This window comes from Artemia sp. Qi Xiang Cuo, chromosome 9 (assembly GCF_049724085.1).
Source record: "Artemia sp. Qi Xiang Cuo chromosome 9, ASM4972408v1, whole genome shotgun sequence".
Lineage (NCBI taxonomy): Eukaryota > Metazoa > Arthropoda > Branchiopoda > Anostraca > Artemiidae > Artemia > Artemia sp. Qi Xiang Cuo.
In genome coordinates this window covers 56,442,970-56,464,625 of record NC_142802.1, presented here as the reverse complement: position 1 = coordinate 56,464,625, position 21,656 = coordinate 56,442,970, and the positions used below count along the sequence as shown (strand labels likewise).

The window sequence follows — 21,656 nt, the reverse complement described above, 5'->3', positions numbered from 1 at the left end:
AAATGACACACATCATAGCACAATGAATGGGAAGTTCCCAGTGCGTCAGAGCAATAGTTTCAGTTGCTACTTTGCATTCAATCAGATAATTCCCGTCGTAATGCGCTAAATATTTGCCATTCCGCGTGTGCGAAGAGGCGGAATCATGAAGATTTTGTGTTTCAAAAAAGATTTTTGTGTTTCAAAAATCTTTAATGAAGATTAAAGGGCATTTCGCTACTGTTCGTGTATTTATGCTGTGATCAGAGTCGATTGGGATATGTTGACTACCATACTGCAGTCTTTTAAATAGCATTCTTATTTGCAGTTTAACTGGACAAGAAGTGGCGTTAAAAGAGATCCGACTCCAGGAGGAAGAAGGAGCTCCCTTCACTGCTATTCGAGAAGCCTCACTTCTACGAGACCTCCGACATGCGAATATAGTTACCCTCCATGACATTGTACATACCAAAACTTCACTAACCCTTGTCTTTGAATATGTTGTAAGTAAAGAGTATGGTTTGTTATTTTTAAATTTCCTTGCGACAATTCGGTGAATATTAGACGAAACAAATGTTTTTTAGATCTGAAATATGACCAAATGTAAGTAGTGTAACGAATTGCTTTTTGAACAAGTGAGTCTTAATTTCAAAGTTTATTAAATTTTCCATTTTTCTGTTTCTATTTATTATGTAGCTCCTTACCCTGCGTTGAGTGTAGCTTATTTTATTTAGCTCCAATTACTTGGAGTAATTAATTCCGCTTAAGTAAGCGGAATTACTATGCTGTATTGAATGTAATCTGGAAAATTGAAAAAATGTAATAATAAGTAAAATAGATAAATAGTAAAATTAATTTTACTAGAATATTTTGAAAATAAGAAGAAATGGTCAAAGTCAAGTGGTATAACTGGTTAATTTTGGTTATTTGTTTTTATTGTTCAAGTCGCAATACTAACGATAATATGGTATTGCCCTAAAGACTTCACAAATTTGAAAAACTAAAAGAAGAATCTTGGAATAGAATGAATATTAAAGTCTTAGAATTAGCTATGAATAGGCCTAAGATGGATCCATTGGACGCCTAAGATGCTCTCCAAAAGCCAATTAGGATTAATAACAGTTGATTCTATGTTATTATTATTTTTTTCAAAAATTTGGATACCGTCTTTTCAGCAGCTCATATTACTATAAGTACAGAAGGACAATAATTTTACCTTGCTTTTACGTATTATAAGCATTTAGCGGGCGAAATTTATTGTTATATGCCATTTTAAGAGGAAAGTATAAATTATTAATAAAAATCAGTTATTTCAATAATATTTAATTATCATTAATGAGAGTTGGCTTCTGGAGCGCATTCTACGTCACTTTTTATAATTGAAAAATTGAAGGAAAGAGGTAGCTTACTAGCGAAGTGACCTAAAAGTTGAAAGAGCTGAGATTAGCTTGAAATTTGATAGACAGGTACCAACGATTTTAAACCGAATCAGGGCTTAGGTCGTTATGATACTGACTCATGACCTAGCTCGTGTACCTTTTAATAATTAATAATTGTCATTAATAATTGTTTTAATGTATTAATATAGTGTATTACGGTAATCACCTGGCAAAAAAAAAAAAAAAAAAAAAAAAAAAAAAAAAAAAATGCCTTCCTACTTTAGTAACTGAAATAAATGAGCACTTGAACAAGGTCTAGACCCTACTCATCCATCCAGTTCCCCAGGACAAAACAGTATAACCAATCCGACATTCCGAAAATCAAGTCCAAAATAGAGCAAAATCAGCATCAATAAGCATACGTCTATGTTCCAAAACCAAGCTATAGCACCTTAAATCTACAAAAACATTATATTCCCAAGGTGATCACCATATATCGGGGCTCGTCAGATGAAAACTCATTGCCTAAATGGGTTTCGGCGCTTAAATTTCATTACCCAGGCACTTGAGCGCGCCATGCCATAATCTGGCATACCCATATACTGTACCACCAATGTAATAAACATAAACAAAAACCAAAACAACCAAAAAATAAAAATATATACCCCATAAATTTTTTTTTTTTTTTTTTTTTTTTCAAACATTCTTAACCAACCTTCAAATAACACTGAGAGCCGAACTTCAACCGATTTAAATACAAACAAATAGATAACACTAGTCCTTCACCCGGAACAGTTTCACTTTCACTCAAATGCTAAGAGTGAAATTCCGAATAGTCCACCATAATCTTTACCACAGGTGTCGCAATCCAACCCTCAACAACCTGGAAGAAAAACCAGTTCCGTCAACCAGTCACCGTAAAATATCAGTCAAGATATCTTGATAACTTTTATTATAATTATGTAAAAGCTGATTATACTTAAAACAAAGCTTTTTAAATTGCCAAGCAAGTTTATTGGCGGAAAAACCTCTTATGATTAGCTTCTTCCTAAGTAACATACATCTATTTCTAAAATCGATGTAATTAGTACAAATTCTTGCATATCTAAATAGTTGGGAAAAATACGATGAATGTTATATTTGAATGAATATTACTTTTTGGAAATGGAAAATTAACTATTTCAAAATTAAAATCGTCTGTTTTATTATATATTTTAAAATTTATTGTATTATTAGGTATCACATTAATCTCTAAATCTAGAAAATGGTCATATTTGCCATTTCCATTACTGGATTCCAGCTTTAACTCTGGTGGATATATTTGAATTGCAATCTCTAAAAAATTTGAACAATTTTTAATAGTACAACTAGCTCAAGATGTTATAGCCTAGATATGATTTTTGATCTACTAGAATTTGTTCTATTTAATACTTATATAAAATTTAATGGCAATCTATATTATCAATGTAATGGAATTCCTATGGGGGGTAATGCCAGTCCAGTTATAGCGGACCTATTTCTAAATTATTTATAATACGATTATATGACAGATAAAAAGAATCCAAGCAATATAAAGTATTTGCTCTCAAATAATAAAAGATATTTAGATGACCTTCTGGTGATAAATTTTTCAAATTTTTTAGAGATTGCAAGTCAAATATATCCACCAGAGTTAAAGCTGGAATCCAGTAATGGAAATGGCAAATATGACTATTTTCTAGATTTAGAGATTAATGTGGTACCTAATAATACAATAAATTTTAAAATATACAATAAAACAGACGATTTTAATTTTGAAATAGTTAATTTTCCATTTCAAAAAAGTAATATTCATTCAAGTATAACATATTCATCGTATTTTTCCCAACAATTTAGATATGCAAGAATTTGTAGGCTACTAATTGCATCGATTTTAGAAATAGATGTATGTTACTTAGCAAAAAGCTAATCGTAAGAGGTTTTTCCGCCAATAAACTTGCTAGGCAATTTAAAAAGCTTTGTTTTAAGGATAATCAGCTTTTGCAAAAGTATAATAAAAGTTATCAAGATATCTTGAATGATATTTTACGGTGACTGGTTGACGGAATTGGTTTATCTTCCCGGTTGTTTAGGGTTGGATTGCGACACCTGTGGTAAAGATTATGGTGGAATATTCGGAATTTAATTCTTAGAATTTGAGTGAAAGTGAAACTGTTCCGGGTGGAGGACTAGTGTTATCTATTTGTTTGTATTTAAATCGGTTGAAGTTCGGCTCTCAGTGTTATTTGAAGGTTGGTTAAGAATGTTTGGAAAAAAAATTTTTCTGGGGTATATATTTTTATTTTTTGGATATTTCGAGTTTTTTTTATGTGGAGTCAATTGGTGGCACTGGATGGGGGTATGCCATATTATACCATGCCATGCGCAAGTGCCTGAGTAATGAAATTTAATCGCCGAAACCCATTAAGGCACAGAGTTTTCATCTAACGAGCCATAATCTATGGCGATCACCTTATGACTATAATGTTTTTGTAGATTTAAGGTGCTATAGCTTGGTTTTGGAACATAGACGTATGCTTATTGATGCTGATTTTGCTCTATTTTGGAGTTGATTTTCGGACTGTCGGATTGGATATACTGTTTTGTCCTGGGGAACTGGATGGATGAGTAGGGTCTAGACCTTGTTCAAGTGCTCATTTATTTCAGTTACTAAAGTAGGAAAACAGTTTTTTTTTTGTTTTTTTTTTTTTTTTTTTTTTTTTTTTTTTTTTTTTTTTTTGCCAGGTGATTACCGTAATACACTATATTAAAAAAAATCTTCAATAAGAGGGAGCTGCTGATCCTCAGCACCTACATGGCAGGATAGCTCACATATATTCCTCAAAGTAAGAGGGTTAGGGGGTAAGTTCTCCCTATCTCCATATTTAACAGAAATATTTCTAACTAAAAGGTCGAAAGATTTTGACTAAAAATGGACTTTGATACCACAGGCAAATTCTTTTGATCTTTAGTTTCTCTGACTGTGACCATTTATAGTAAAACAAGAAGAACTACAAATACAATAGAGTAGGGTTGTTATAGATTGTTGGCAAGAAACAAGAATACGCTGATATTATTCAAAATTGTTCGAATAAAAAGAATTCAAATGATTTTAAAATCTCAAATTTTGCATACAAGTCCCAAATTTTGCATACAAGTCCAGTGGACATTGTCCGTCACACGTCAACCCAAAATCAATCCAATCTTTCATCCCTTAATTCTGTGACTATCTACGTTAGTTCTGCCCTAGGAATAACCTATGGACGGATAATAGATAGACTTATCTATCAACAAATGAAATATATATATATATATATATATATATATATATATATATATATATATATATATATATATATATATATATATATATATACCATTCGATTCTCCATTCAATATTTCTTCCAAATGTCATAATTGCGTTCTAGCCCCCTCCCCCACTCCATTTTGTACGTAATATACCACCAAGTTATATGCAATTTAATATTTATGTGAGTTTTTATTGCTTTTTGCTCCCAAATCTCATTAACAGTTGTTCCATAATGGCAAAAGAATCCAATGTATAAAAAAACAGAAAAAAAGCTTACGTATAACAGCCTAAAGCTATATATGGTCCCATTAGGGAGGAGGGCCAGGACGAAATTGCGACTGCAGTAATTATTATATTTGGAAATAATGGAGAATGGGGAATATAATGGTATTTTTCTTCTTATCTGATTTCTTTTCTATACTGCAAATTAGACTCAAGATCAAAACAAAAAAATAAATTTAGTGAATGAAAACGAGTATGAAAACGGGTGAATGAAAACGGCGCCTTCAGCGTAAAAAAAGGAGCGTTGCTAAGAATATCTGAAGTGAAAAACTATGTTTAATCGAAAGGAGAAGAGGCTTGTACAAGAATTATCTGAGTAATAGATCATATGGAAACAATAGGAATGTAAAGAAAGTGGAGGAAACATTAAAATATGAACTAAAGACGTGTGAAGCGAAGACCTTGGACAAAATTGCCGAGGATCTGGAAGATGGAGCTAGAAAGCATAATAGTAAAATATTGTACTGACATGTTGATAAATTGAGTGGGAATAGTCAATCCGGGCTTGTCCCAGTTAAAAATAGGAACGGGGCCACAATTAGTGATAAAGAAAGAGTTAAAGAGAGAAGGGCAGAACATTTTGAGAATGTGCAAAACCAAGATAGAGTTGCAGGAAAGATATAGCGTAAAATGAAAATGTTTGTGATACCTTGGATGTGAAGTATGTTTTGTTTTGTGAGGAAAAATTAGCGACAGTACTGAAAGGATTAAAAAATAATAAGGCCCCAGGTGTTGTACTAATAGTGTGGTAAATGAGTTTTTTTTCTAAATATGGTGGCTCTGAGGTTAGAAATAAGTTACCGAAGATTATGAATGTGATTTTTGAAAAAGGCGAAGTACCTAGCGATTTTACAAAACCCCCAATTAAACCACTGTATAAAAAAAGTGATAAGAGTGAATGGGTAATTATCTGAGCATTAGTCTGGTCTCTGTAGGTAGCAAATTAGTTAATAATAAGATACTTTTTAGACAGAGATATGTTGTAGACAAAGTTATAAGAGAAGAACAGTGCGGGTTTAGAAAAGGTAGAGGATGCGTCGACCAAATTGTCACTCTTAGGTTTATAACTGAGAAGTGCCTGAGTTGTCAAACACCATTGGTCCTCAATTTTATAGATTATGAGCAAGCTTTCAATTCTGTTGATAAATGAGCTTTATATAGTATACCAGACAAATACATTAAAGTGATTAATGTTATGTACGAGAATAACACTGCTGCGGTTAAGGTAGGAAATTAGGTTAGCAGCTAGTTTCGTATTAAACCAGGAGATAAGCAGGGTTGTGTTCTATCCCCTTTATATGGATCATTTTGATGGAATTTGTCTTAAAGAGCACAGGAAAGGCAATGGGAAACCACGGAATCAAATGGGGAGGAAAAACGATCCCGGACTTAGATTATGCTGATGGTTTAAGCATCCTAGATGAAAGTGTGAGCAAAATTAATGAACTTTCAGAGGTTTAGCGAGTTCATGGGGCTATAATAAGTTTAAAAAATAATGATGAGAAGACAAGTCGCTAAGGCTAGGAATAAGTGAAGATGGAAAGGTGACGTTGGGTAACGAAAAGACTGATCCGGTGAACAGCTTCACTTACTTGGTAGTATTATTAGTAAAGACAGTGAGAGCAGTGATGATGTTAAAAGTAGAATAGCCAAGACTCAGGGTGTTTTTTGTCACAGTTTAAAAAAAGTGTGGAAGAATATATATATATATATATATATATATATATATATATATATATATATATATATATATATATATATATATATATATATATATATATATATATATATATATATATATTTATATATATATATATAGTAAAAAGAAGAAGTAAAACTAGAACAGAAGAAGAAAAAAGAAGAAGAAGCAAAAAGAGAAGTTTGAGTTGAACAGAGCTCAAAACTAGAATCATTGTTAAGCATTTAATCTGTTTTAATTTCTCACAAGTTTAATTTAATTTTTTATTACTATTTCAAAATTCCAGCAAAATTTTCTTTATTTAAAAAAAAAAAACACCTTTTCCACCGACATAAATCAACACACGAGAAGCAGCTATTTTCTTAGTAATAAGCTCATCCTAACTAGAAAGTTCATAAATAATTAATTTTTTCTTTAATTTAAAAAAAGAAAAACTTCATTTTTCCACTCAAATTTCAAGTAGCTTTTCTGTATCGTTAATTATTCAAGTGCCTAAGGTAAGCTATCTCCACATAATCACCTGACAGTTTCCACGAGTGATACAATTAAGCTAGACAAGGAAACATATCACTATTAATTACCTTTCTACCTTAGTCTTCAGCCTTATACGAATTACAGAAACTTTAAACTCTCATAGCCCAGGGCACCTTAGCATTTACCTATAATAGCCCCTCTAATAGGCCTCGCACCAGTATCTTGTTTCAATGGTTCGATTACATCTTTAATTTTGGAATCCGACGTTCATTTTCTTCGCAGACAAAAAAAAAAAAAAAAAAAAAAAAAAAAATATATATATAAAAAAAAGATAATATATATATATATATATATATATATATAGCTGATATATATATATATATATATATATATATATATATATATATATATATATGTGTGTGTGTAGTTTGTGTTAGCTCGCGCAAATTTTAAATAACAGAAGTATATAACATAATATACTAATTCCAAATCTCCAATCTATGCTAACCTACTAATGTATCTAATTTCAAAATATACTAATAATATGCCTGATTCCCCTCCCCCCTCCCACCGTCCCGGCTAACGGTTGATGCTTTGTAACAAAATGGAAGTACTTTGGAGTACCAGTCCATAGCGACAACTTAGCTATTGCTACTGTGATGGAAATTTGGAACTCAACGAAGCTACAGGACTAATTGCTGGACAGAATTTCATTTCCAAGTACTAACATTTCCAGTGCTTTGAGATAGATTGTACCACATTTTTTTCAGCAAATTTGACCACAACAGATTTTTGTAGCAGAATTGTAGCATTCGACGTCAGTTTCCATTTCACAAAAAAAAAAAAAACATATGCTGGAATAAATTGAAAAACCAGCAGCGTTTTCTTAGCGCTCACATTCAAGTCTAAAATTCGTGGAGATCTTAATTTGTTGTTGAGATCAAGTTCGACAAAACGTCCCTTTTCTCATGCTTATATTCCCAAAAGCTGGCTGGAGAGAAGTTCTAAAGTTTTGAAAAAACTAAACTTGACTAGCAAGTAAAATTAAAATGCACAGAAGAGTACCAGAAACGCTGGAATATACCATAAAATGTTCGAATACACCGTATTGTACCAAGATATCTAAATTATAGCCAGAACAGTACAATTGTACCACCTTGGCAACGCTGCTAAATACTCAAAGCAACCGAGGTGACAATAGACTCAGTGGTGTTACAGAAATCTTTGTGTTCAAGCTCCTACCTCAATTCACAAATCCGGATCATGATGTTATATGTGTCAGGTGAAAGTGTGGGCTTTTCTCGCCGTTTTTTTTTTTTTTTTTTTTTTTTTTTTTTTTTTTTTTTTTTTTTTTTACGTGACAAAGCCTTTTTCTATTACCCACAGAGGGCAAAAAACAAACATGAACTAGTTTTATGTCTCCAAATGACGATGGGTTCACTTAGAAGCCAATATAGCAGTCTTATAAGTCCTATAAGCAGTCCTATATTTGCCAACGACCTTATTCAAAAATTCATCTTATTATTCACTTAGTTACCTTATTCACCAATTCGCATTAAATTGCTGGTAGTGATTCCTGACTCAGTCCAGCAGTTAGAATCCTCCGCAGGTCATTCAAGTTTCTCCATAAGGAGATACTATGTATGCTGTACAAGGCCTTGGTAGGTTAATCTTGGAATACAGACATTGCACCATCCACTCTTTTTATGATAAGGACATCGGTTCAGTTGAAAACGCATAACGTACAATGACACAATTCAGCGCAAATTTATCTCACCTCCCTTATGAAGAACAGCTACGGAAGCTCCAACTACAAACTTTAGATGACCGTTTGATTGTGGTAACATGACTGAAACTTACAAAATCTGCAAAGGAGCCTTTTATGATAACCTTGCAGCTACCAACGTTCTGTAGTTCAGTATATTATTGACACACTCTTCTTAAGTTCCTGACTCAGTGCAGTAGTCAGAGTCACCCGTTGATACTTCAAGTTTATCAATAAAGGAATACTACGTACGCTGTACAAGGCCTTGGTAAGGTTAATCCTGGAATATGAACATCGTCCATCCACCTTTTTTATGACAAGGACATCGATTCAGTTGAAAACGCACAACGTACAATGACACAATTCAGCGCAAATTTATCTCACCTCCCTTATGAAGAACTGCTCCGGAAGCTTCAACTACCAACTTTAGATGACCGTTTGATTGTGGCAACATGACTGAAACTTACAAAATCTGCAAAGGAGCCTTTTATGATAACCTTGCAGCTACCGACGTTCTGTAGTTCAGTACATTATTCACACACTCTTCTTAAGTTCCTGACTCAGTGCAGTAGTCAAAGTCACCCGTTGATACTTCAAGTTTATCAATAAAGGAATACTACATACGCTGTACAAGGCCTTGGTAAGGTCAATCCTGGAATATGAACATCGTCCATCCCCCTTTTTTATGACAAGGACATCGATTAAGTTGAAAACGCACAACGTACAATGACACAATTCAGCGCAAACTTATCTCACCTCCCTTATGAAGAAAAGCTCCGGAAGCTCCAACTACCAGCTTTAGATGACCGTTTGATTGTGGCAACATGACTGAAACTTACAAAATCTGCAAAGGAGCCTTTTATGATAACCTTGCAGCTACCGAAGTTCTGTAGTTCAGTACACTATTCACACACTCTTCTTAAGTTCCTGACTCAGTGCAGTAGTCAGAATCACCCGTTGATACTTCAAGTTTATCCATAAGGGAATACTACGTACGCTGTACAAGGCCTTGGTAAGGTCAATCCTGGAATATGAACATAGTCCATCCACCTTTTTTATGACAAGGACGTCGATTCAGTTGAAAACGCACAAAGTACAATGGCACAATTCAGCGCAAATTTATCTCACCTCCCTTATGAAGAACAGCTCCGGAAGCTCCAACTACCAACTTCAGATGACCGTTTGATTGTGGCAACATGACTGAAACTTACAAAATCTGCAAAGGAGCCTTTTATGATAACCTTGCAGCTACCGACGTTCTGTAGTTCAGTACATTATTCACACACCCTTCTTAAGTTCCTGACTCAGTGCAGTAGTCAGAATCACCCGTTGATACTTCAAGTTTATCAATAAGAGAATACTACATACGCTGTACAAGGCCTTGGTAGGGTCAATCCTGGAATATGAACATCGTCCATCCACCTTTTTTTTGACAAGGACATCGATTCAGTTGAACACGTACACGGTAGAATGATAAAATTCAGCTCCCTTATAAAGAACGGCTTCGGAAGCTCCAATTACCAAATTTGGCCCACCGTTTTTACCGTGGTCACATGATTGAAACTTACAAGATATGCAAACGAAACTTTTACGATAACAATACATCCACCCACATTCTATAATTCAGTACATTGAGTCTATGTGGCTATCAGTTTAAACCGCATGGTGGATGCTTCTTCTAGGATACCCGAAGTTGGGTATCCTAGTTTCTCATTTCATAGAGAGTTATCCCTGTTTTTGCATTAACCGATTATTATTATTAATATCGTAACACACTAAGTCCTGAATCAATGATACAAAAATGCACTAAGATAAAGCTACAAACTAATAAAAACAATTATTTTTTGCATTAAAGAATTAATTAAATAATAAATTAATATATATCAAAAATATTAACTAAGTTATAACTAGAACTATAAATAACTCAAACTATAATATATAACTGAAAGTTAATTTTTGTATTAATTATGATTATTAATTATCCAATGATTATTATATTATCCAAATAAGACTAAAATGTTATATAAAGAGATGAAACACAGCTCCTTGAAGAGAGAAAAACGTCCCTCCATTGTTGAAACCTTCATTTTTCTCAAACTTCGATGATAAAAGGAGTCTAGAAATAACATCAAAGAAAACTAACGGTTATACAAAAAGGTAAAGGAAAGAAAATATTTCTCTGGGAGGTATTTTCTCTCGAAATAAGGAATATAAACTTTTTCAACATAAATAGCAACTGCTGGGCTCTGAAATTATTTAAGGGGATGCCGTACCTTTAAGCAGCAGCCTGTTTCGTCCGCTATACACTTTTTTAGTTTTTGTGACTAAGTTCAGGAATGAGCCCGTAAAATTTCACTGTTTTGTCTATCAAGTCTCACGTCAAGCCAAAAATCCTCGACAGCTCTCGATGATAGCTAGTTCCTCAGAGATTTCACTAATAGGTCCTCTGTCGCTGTGACGGTCAGCCGACGCTGAAGCTCGCAAAATGATTTTATGATACCGTATCAACTAAAGGAGAAGTGGTTGAAGCCTGAATATCAAGAAGCTAGCAAATTCACTGCTGCAATAACTGCTAAAACGATCTCACAGAAATAAGGCATTACTGTTGTATTTTCAAATTTTGCTTGAATGTGTTAGGGGTTCGGCATGAGAGGGGGATTAGTTGCCCTCCAATCACTTTCGACTATCAAAAAGGGCACTAGCCCTTTCAGTTTCCAATCGAATAAGCCCTCTTTGAAGTTTCTGCAACAACGCTTTCTATAAAATCCTTATATAACCCAAGGCCATAAATTACATCACTTACCCTGAGGGCTCTGGGGGGTTGTCATCCTCAAAGACTTAATTTCCAGACCTTTCAACTACGTTGGGAAAATGGCTATCTCAAAATTTTTGATTGGATGTGTTTGGGGAAATGGTGGGTGTGAGAGGGGGATTAGATGCCCTCCAATTACTTTCTACTATTAAAAAGTGCACTAGCCCTTTCAATTTCCAATAGAATCGAATTCCCTTTTAGGGTCACCATATAGATTCGCAACTTATCTTTGCCCTTACCAGTCGTTATACAACATGTGCAGTTCAGCTCGTGTAGCAAAAGTCAAACTTCACGCTAAAAAAATAAATAGTATTTATTGAAAGGAAAAATAATATTATTCTTTTCTATTTGTCATGAAATGTAACATAATATTATGTATGTTTTTATAACGAGCATTTCTGGGGATGGTGATGAGATGGGAGAGCTTATCGTAACTTATTTGCTAGCAGGGATGATCTTATCTTGTGTGATTTCATACTTGATTAATTGAAACTGATTTTTGCTTTTTAACCAGGCTGTTGGTACTTTATGTCACTATGTTTAACCTAACGTCATTAACCCCATCAATTGTTGTGTCACTATTTTTTAAGCAGATTGTCATTGACCAGAATATCAAAACTCCTAATGAAGGAATATCAGTAACTAGTATAAAATATTCTGAGGATGTTGACGAACAACGCAATGACGTAAGCCAGCCTGCATCAAAAAGGGTGAAAACGCAGTAAGAACCAAAAGGCATAGACGTCGGAGAAAAAGGACGAATAAGTCGACTTGTATAGATTCTAACACAGATAAAGTAACAAATGAGACCAGCTCAAGTAAGACAACCGATGGTCAAAAGACAGAAAGTAGAAAAAAACGTAGATGTAAAATAAGAGACAGAAAAATGAAACTTCAGGTGAAGAAACAGATACTTTGGAGGATAGCAGACAGGAGAATATCTTAAATCAGATGATTAGCGATAAAGATTGACAGGATCAAGAAAATCTGGTGAAGACTAATCCTCGTAATAATTCGAAATGCTTGCCGGAAAGAAACCGTGACTATCGCGAAAATGCAAGTAACCTACAGAGAGACAGAGGGGTACAAGTAGTGACAACCAAGGCAGGGGGTATATGTGTGGCATAAACAGAGGTAGAGGACAAGCATTCCAGCCTAACAGAAATGGAAGCAGTACGGATGGTGTAGGTAGAGGAAGAGGAGGGTCGAACTTTATTAGAGATAGAGGAATATCTGACTTTTACCGACATAGAAGAAGTCCTGATTTTAACCGAGGCCGAGGTAGATTAGATTCTAACAGGATCCGAGGAGGGTCAGGGTTTAGAAGAGGCAGTGAAAGACCAGATTTTAACAGTGGCAGTGTAGGGCCATATTTTAAAAGAGGAAGAAGGTGTAACTATGAGATAAACGGAGGCAGTAGAAGTTATACTGAAACTAATACTAAATCCGAGGAAGATTCTTACGGTGCCAAAGCGAATAATTTTGTTGATAGAGGCAGAAGAAATGGAGAGTTCAACAGAAGGAGAGCCAGTGGCTATAGTAGTAGCGCAGGTGGGGAGAATGAGGGAGGGAGACAGAACTATAATAGAAAAGGTCCCCATACCGCCGATGTAAAAAATTTCTCTGTCAGAGGCAGAGGAACTAGAGTCTTCAACAGAGGCAGAGGAATAAGTATTAAGGAAGCCTTTTCGGGATAAAACAGTTGAAACAGATATTATGGTGAAAAGGTATATATATATATATATATATATATATATACATATATATATATATATATATATATATATATATATATATCATATATATATATATATATCATATATACATATATATATATATATACATATATATATATATATATATATATATATATATCATCATACATCATCATATATATATATATATATATATATATATATATTCATATATATATACATATACTACTACTATATATATATATATATATATATATATATATATATATATATATATATATATATATATATATATATATATATATATATATATATATATATATATATATATATATATATATATATATATATATATATATATATATATATATATATATATATATATATATATATATGTGTGTGTGTGTGTGTGTGTGTAGATGTTATTTTTTTTTTGGGGGGGGGGACTTTGCCAAGCTATCAGTGAAAGCAAAGATTTTGTACTATATTTGAAGTATGCTGTTCTTAACATACCAATTAGGTTCAATGTAAGTATGACGAGTCATAATTTTGAAAGCCATGTGCTGGAAATTGAGAATAATAGATATATACCCTCATTGGAAAAAAAAGGGAAACTTTTAACTGTTTTAGAAAAAAAAAGGAAATAAAAGAATAGACCAATCAAGCGAAGTTCCTTTGATTGAGGCCGTTAGATATCTAAATTATCTAAAAAGTGTCACAAAGCGTCTTCTGAATCAAAAGTCTGTTTCTGAAGTCTCATCATCTTTCAGTTGATATTTCTAACGGAAAAGTCGCTCCTCTCCATTTGTCCTCAAGTTTATAAGCTGAAAAAAGTGCCGCCTCATGCCCATTGAATTTACTGGTATTTCTTCTCTTTAGGCTGGTGATCTGTCCCAGTATTTGGAAAAGCATCCAGGAGGTTTGGTTGCTAATAATGTTCGGCTGCTTTTATTCCAGCTACTGAGGGGACTTGCTTACTGCCATCATAGGAAAATTTTACACCGAGATTTGAAGCCGCAAAATCTTCTTCTTTCAACTGCAGGCGAATTGAAGCTGGCTGATTTTGGTAATTTGTCATATTTTTTTCCGAATTTTACACCGAGATTTAAAGCTATAAAATTTTCTTCTTTCAACTGCAGGGGAATTGAAGGTGGCTAGTCTGACACTTTTTCTTCATTATTTTTTTTTTTTTTACCGAATTTTACACCGAGATTTCAAGCCACAAAATCTTCTTTCAACTGCAGGCAAATTGAAGCTGGATGATTTTCTTAATTTGTCACTTTTTTTCGAAATTTACACTGAGATATAAAGCCGCAAATTTGTTTTCGTTTGCCGAATCTTACACCGAGATTTGAAGCCATAAAATCTTCTTCTTTCAACTGCAGGGAATTAGAAGCTGGCTGATTTTGGTAATTTGTCACTTTTTGTTTCGAATTTTACACCGAGATTTGAAGCCGCATAATTTTCTTCTTTCAACTACAGGGAATTGAAGTAAAAAAAAAAAAAAAATTGCCGAATTTTACACCGAGATTTGAAGCCATAAATTCTTCTTCTTTCAACTGAGGCGAATTGAAGCTGACTGATTTGGTAATTTATCAATTTTTTATTTTTTTTTATTAACACTTCCTTGTTATTTGGCGCTGTTTCAAGCTCAATTCTTGAACTTCCCAAAATAACTAGCTGGGCAGGGAGTAGTGTCCAAGCTGGTCAGACACAAACTCAAATAATTCTTATGTGCAAACCTAGGGGAAACCTAATAGAGCAAAAAAAAACCCAATTATTAGCTAAAAATTTCTACGTTTTTTTTTTTTTAAGCTACCAAACGAGTGGCTCCTTTATGCAAACTGTGAGAGCGTCCTGATGTTATTGCATTGGGGAGTTTAACCTTGTCAATACAAAAAAAGTGTTTTGCGACTCCAGCTTTGTCGTGATTTCCTCACCACAGCCTGGTGATTTTAAGTCGAATTCAATTTTTTTATTATCACAAAAACGGGAGAGGATCTCTTATCCTCGTTGTCGTTAGAGATGCAAGGGATAATATTCTGGTTCCCAGTTGCGAAACGCTTCTTTTCTTGTCAGCGATATAATGGTTTCATTTCCTCTTAAGTTAAAAACCATAGAAACTGACCGGAGACAAAAACATGTTTTTAAAGTAGTTCAGGCTTGGACGAGATTCGAGTAAATTAGCATGGGTAAATATTTTCAAAAGAGGATGCAATAAAAGCAACAGCTCAAGAAATCACCCAGCATTATTGGATGATTTTGGACTTAAACAGAATTATTATACAATTTTACTAATTCACAATCTTATCTGGTTTGTATTCCAATCTGTATAGCATGGATGTCGCAACTGAGTCTTCTGTAACAGCAAATAAACTTTTTTCTCTTGAAAATCCCATTTACAGGACTGAAATGGGCTTTCAACTTTTTCCCAAGCCTGCGTAGCGCCATGTCGTAACCCCTTTAGATTAAATCCTTTGTCTAGATGGGACTAAATGCATAACCACAGAAAAACTGCAAAATCTCCCGTATGAAATTAGACTTTTTTGTGTTTTTTATCCACCTCTCCCTTCCCCAGAATGTGCCTTCACTTCTTAAATCCATTATTGCTTGTGTCTGTTCTATTTGTGCCCTTTTATCTTGTTTCAAAGACTTTAGGCCAGAATTATGTTTGGACTTTAGTTACAACCTCTTCCAGTAAGATTAAGTATGTTTTCTTTATGTCTGCTCAGTCATATTGCGGTAATAAAAACGGAAAGGGGAGGCGTACTCTATTCAAAAAAATCATTTTATGGCTTCAGACGGAAACTACTACTTATGACGATTCACTCCAGAACCAAGCCACCTGAGGTCAACACAGCCACCCACGCTCCGCTTCAATCCTAATCAATTCAAAACCACCCTCTTTACACCCTCCTAGGAAGTTTCCATTTTCTTTAAATCTTTATTTTTATTACGTCCTCCCACCCCAGGTGAGGACGATCTGTCCTAGCCACCTCAACCTTTCTTTCATTATAGCCCCAGAGAGCGGTATTGAACCACATTATTCGTACAGCCTGTTGTTTGAAATACGGTCAGTCAGCCGGATACCTAGAACAATCCTTAAGCAATTTCTCTGGAAAACATCCAGCAAAGCTTCATCCGCTTTTCAAAGCGCCCACGCTTCAGAGCTATATTTGACTACTGTCATCACTGTAGTTTATAATATTCAAGTCTTGGTTTGCAGACTTATCTTCCTATTCTTCCAAACTCTTTTTAAATGTGAAAAAACACCCTGAGCCTTGGCTATTCTACTTTTAACATCTTCACTGCTCCCACCATCTTTACTAATAATACTACCAAGGTAAATAAAGCTGTCCACCTGATCAATCTTTTCATTACCCAACTTCACATTTTCATCTTCACTTATTCCTAGCCTTAGTGACTTAGTCTTCTTAACATTAATTTCCAAACCTATTTTAACACCCGGAACTGGCGAAGCCTCATAAAGTTCATTAATCGTGCTCACTCATTCATCTAGAATGCTTGAATCATTGGCATAATCTAGATCCAGGAGACTTTTTCCTCTCCATTTGATTCCGTTGTCTCTCCTTGCTTGTCCTGTTCCCCTTAAAACAAAGTCCATCAAAATAATCCATATAAAAGAGAATAGAACACAACCCTGCTTAACTCCTGATTTAATACAAAACCAGCTGCTAACCTCATTTCCTACCTTAACCGCAGCTATGTTATTCTCGTACATAGCACAAATCACTTTAATGTATTTTCTGGTATACCATACAAGGATAAAACCTTTACTAAAGCTCTTCTATAAGCGGAATCGAACACTTCTCAAAATATATAAAACTGAGGACCAAAGATATTGAACAACACAGGCACTCCTCAGTTTTTAACATAAGAGTGAAAATTTGGTCAACGCGGCCCCCGTTTTTTCTAAAACCGCACTGTTTTTCCCTTAGAACTTTGCCAGTAGCATCTCTCGGTTTAAACAGCATCATATTAGCTAAGCAATTTGCTACCTACAGAGACAAGACTAACGCCTCGATAATTACCCAACTCACTTTTATCACCCTTCTTATAAAGTGGCTTAATTAAGGTTTTCCTAAAATCTTTAGGTACTTCCCCTTTTTCAAAAATCCTATTCATAATCTCCAGTAACTTATTTCTAACCTCAGAGCCACCATATTTAAAAAACTCATTTAGCGCACTATCAGCACCTGGAGCCTTATTATTTTTTAATCATTTTAGTAGTGTCACTAATTCTTCCTCACAAAACAAATCTTTTTAGTAAAGTTTTAATGGAAAATAATAATAGAGATTGACGTTTTTTGATATCGAATGGTTAGAGTGGCAATATATTATCCGCCGGCAATATAGTTACAGTTACAATTAATAATAATAAATAAAAATCGTTTGAATAAGTTAGTTGCACATTTACTATTTTGGCCTCTTTTTTTGGTATGTGGATGCTTTCTTGATTGTGGTCTGGCCCTTATCTATTTTGAATTGTAGAAAGTCTCCACCCCTTCCGCCATGTCTACCCAGGGTTCTCACATACCTGATTATTAGCATGCAAACACGATTATTCGGCTATTATTATCAGCTGTGTGCGAATTTTGGTATCCGATTTTCCACAATATCGCATGAGTTCGTGAATATCAACTTCTCCGATAACTTTGATCAATAAATCGAATCAAATAAATAGGCTGGGCAAAATCAAAATGAATATTGAAAAATTGATTTTGTCAGTTAGAAATTATAGAATGCTGTACTCTAAAGCTGATCAAGACCATAAGAATAGGTTGCTGGTAATGAAGGCATGGGTTAAAGTCATTAGCCAATTTTGATGGCTAGGTCTAATTTCAAAAACATAAGCCAGTTTGTTTCATTTTGTGCATTATAGCCTGGCCTCTGCATAAAAAGGCCTTTATTGGTCATAGCAGCTAAATATCTAGACTAGCATGGCGCAGTTTGATTCTAGCAGTGGTACTTTTGAGTAGTCAATTTGTTTCTAAGCAAGAACAGAAGTCAAAAAGACAAAAAAATTTGGAGTATCCATATCATTTCTCACTTGCAGCTATTTTTAAATTTCATCATTACTGATGTTTTTCATGCATCCCAGTGCCATACCTTAACATGACAATATATAGGTCTTGTCCTAGGCTATTTAAAAAAAACTGAATTTTTTTGCCACTTATAATCTTTTGCTGCTTTTTGCTACTTAAAATTGGATGTAATTAAATTATCTTGCGTGACCCCCCATAATAATGATCGTGTTAACATGCGAGTCTCGTTTACGATTTTTTAATGCGATATTTCACTGAAAAAAAAACGTATATGTGGGAACCCAGACTTTGACTGTATTGATGTATTTAGGACTGTAGCAAATGGTGTTAGTTTCAATTAGTGTTGGCATCAGGGTGTTACAGTGATAACTGTTCAAGTCCCAGTAATAACTGTCAAGATGAGCTCCCAATGCAGTGGCGTTAATGGGTTGGGGTATTGTTCCCCTCCTCCCTTCAGCTTCCTTCCTCTCCCAAGATTTTGAATAAAATATTTTTTCCGGTATTTTTCTTGAAAAATGTCTTCTTTGCTGCTTTTGTTGAAAAAATATTAAAAAACCGCAAGATTGACTCCCCCCTAGATTTTGAAGAATGCTTTTTGGCCCACCCCGCCCTTTAATTTTCGTGAATTGACACAACTGCCTAAATGTAAAGTAAAACTAGTTGAGACTCTCCAAACGGGCAATCATTTTAAGACATCATAACGAAGATTTGAAAATAATGATTTAAGAGGCGCAGTCTTTCTATTATTTGTAGCTTTATTGAGGAGTGTTGTATCATTAAGAGGATTTTCTCCATGCTTCCAAGATGAGAAAATTTGAAATTTTTTTTAATATGAAACTTCTTTGAATCTTAGCTTGTCTATTTTTTTATATATAAAATTTTTTTTGCTTTTTTTGCAATTTTATATGTTTCGTTATTTATTCTAGTTTTTTTTTTTTTTTTTTTTTTGTTGATAAAGGCTCCTGGATACTTTACCGAAACATTCGTGTTTCAACATCATGTTCAGCTCACTCTCTTAATTCAAAATTTGACCTGGGAGGGAGAATATCGTACAGAAAGATTTAAGGGAAATAGGAACTTTCTGGGAGGCTGTAAAGAGGGAGGCTTTGAATATATTAGAATGGATGAGGAGCTTGCGTGGCTGTGTTGGCTTCAGGCGGCTTGGTGCTGCGGTGAGCTATTAGTAGTAATAGTTGTTCGATGACTTAGCTTTGACTAACAGTGAATGAGCTTGTCTTCCTGAATATCTTACCTCCCATTTACGGGACCGAAAAACCAAAAGTCTTTATTTTCTCAATGAAGCTAGTCCACTAACAATTTCTTCTATGATAATGTATTTTAAAATTGTTCATTCGGGAACCAACTCTTCTTTCATTTTGTATCTCTTGGCAAAATTTTCATGCTAATGTGCTTTACTCTCATAAAAACTGACACTTTCCTTCCCAATAAAAGTTGAAAAAACACCTTTAATTTTTTTAAACATTTTCTGTTTTATTTAGGCATTTAGTCATATTTTGCCGATGTAGCGGCCTAAATGAAATAAGTTTTCATATTATCTAAAAACTTGACACCTTGGTTTTCAAAAAAAAAACTATGTACGTAAGCATTAGCGTAGCCTGGCTGCGCAGAGGTGGAAACAGACCCTCCTTAAAGTTGGAGTATTTTTAAATCTAGCCTTTGTGGTAGGTGCAAAAAGAGTTTTTCTCAAGGCCTTTTAAAATTGGCAAGTCGTCAGAAGGCTCGGAGCACCCCCATTATATTAATCAAGACGTGGCCTTAACCTTTTTCTTTGGTTCTGTAGCACATATATTTTTGTGCTGTAGAACCAGAATATTTTTCACGGTTTTGAGTTCGAGACATGTCCGTGACATCTCTAGATTTTTTTTCTTTTTTTCGTTAAATTTATTTCTGTTCAAAGTACGGTATGACAAAACCAAAATATGAAATAGAAAAAAAGGACTAAGGACCAGTGAAGCAGTTTATGGTAACGAAAGAGTGGGTTGTGCTTAACCCAATGCAAAAAGTTGTCTTTTTTATTATTTGATACCCTAAAAGCTGAATTTATTGACCTATGTCTGTTTCTCCTGGCGCGGTAGTTTAAGCCCAGCTCCGTTGGTATGAATTTTCTATATTTAATATATAAAAAGAAAACCTCTTTCGTTCACAGGATTGGCCCGCGCACAATCAGTTCCATCTCATACATATTCTCCCGAAGTTGTGACCTTGTGGTACCGACCGCCCGATGTGCTTCTTGGTACAACTAACTATACAGCAACACTTGATATCTGGGGGACAGGCTGTGTTTTTGTGGAAATTCTAACTGGACACCCAGCTTTTCCAGGCGCTAAAGATGCTTATGACCAACTTGATAAAATATTCCAGGTACTATTGGCTTTCTCTGTTACTTCTGTTCTGTATTAATACTTCATATATTTCTTCATAATGATCATTATTGGGTTTAGTATAGAGTACAGGGCTGTATTTGCAATGCGTCTAATCTACCTTGTTGCTTCTGGGCGTCATAAGAAAATTCTTTCTTGTGTATTAGAAATTTTTAGAAATGGTTGATAATTGAAATTTATAGTCGTATACGCTTTTTTTTCAATTGATTTTTTGCATATATTTAACAATTTTAAAAGCAGAATTAGGAGAATTAATACTATAGAAATTATTCAAGAGTGCTTCAAGTTTTAATCAGGGATGAAAAGATTGATGACGTCCAAGTACCTAAAATTTCAATAACAATAATGGAAAATATAAGCAGATATGCAGAGTTTATTAAAGCATTTACTTCAAACTATGCTTCGATCTCATTCGAAAACTTGTTTTAGGAATAGTTTTGACAAATATTTGCATCAAAATAATTGAATATTGAATAAATTTATTGGACCATTTATTGGACAATTTAGAAGTTGGTTTTTACAGAATTCTCAACTTTAGGGACAAATTATAAAGTGGGGTGCCGTAGACATTTTACCTAAAGATGATGAAAGTCAAATCCGCCTATGACAGTATAGTAGATTTAAAGTAGATAGCTTAATTATTACTATTTGTGGTAATTTTCGTTCGCTTTGAATTTGACTTGATTATTCAGTTTAATTTCTGTTCATTTCAGATTTTAATATGGCTCTTTACTTTTCCTTGAAGAATCGCTTTT

General features: G+C 34.1%; 1 protein-coding gene across 1 annotated transcript in view; it reads left to right on the top strand.

Moving 5' to 3' along the window:
• Positions 1–21,656, top strand: part of Eip63E (cyclin dependent kinase Eip63E) — a 226,854-nt gene that overhangs the window by 195,799 nt on the left and 9,399 nt on the right. The window contains exons 7-9 of the mRNA XM_089094749.1: positions 308–482; positions 14,313–14,499; positions 20,667–20,881. Coding sequence (XP_088950875.1) covers positions 308–482; positions 14,313–14,499; positions 20,667–20,881 — 577 coding nt within the window. The remainder of the gene's footprint in view (positions 1–307; positions 483–14,312; positions 14,500–20,666; positions 20,882–21,656) is intronic.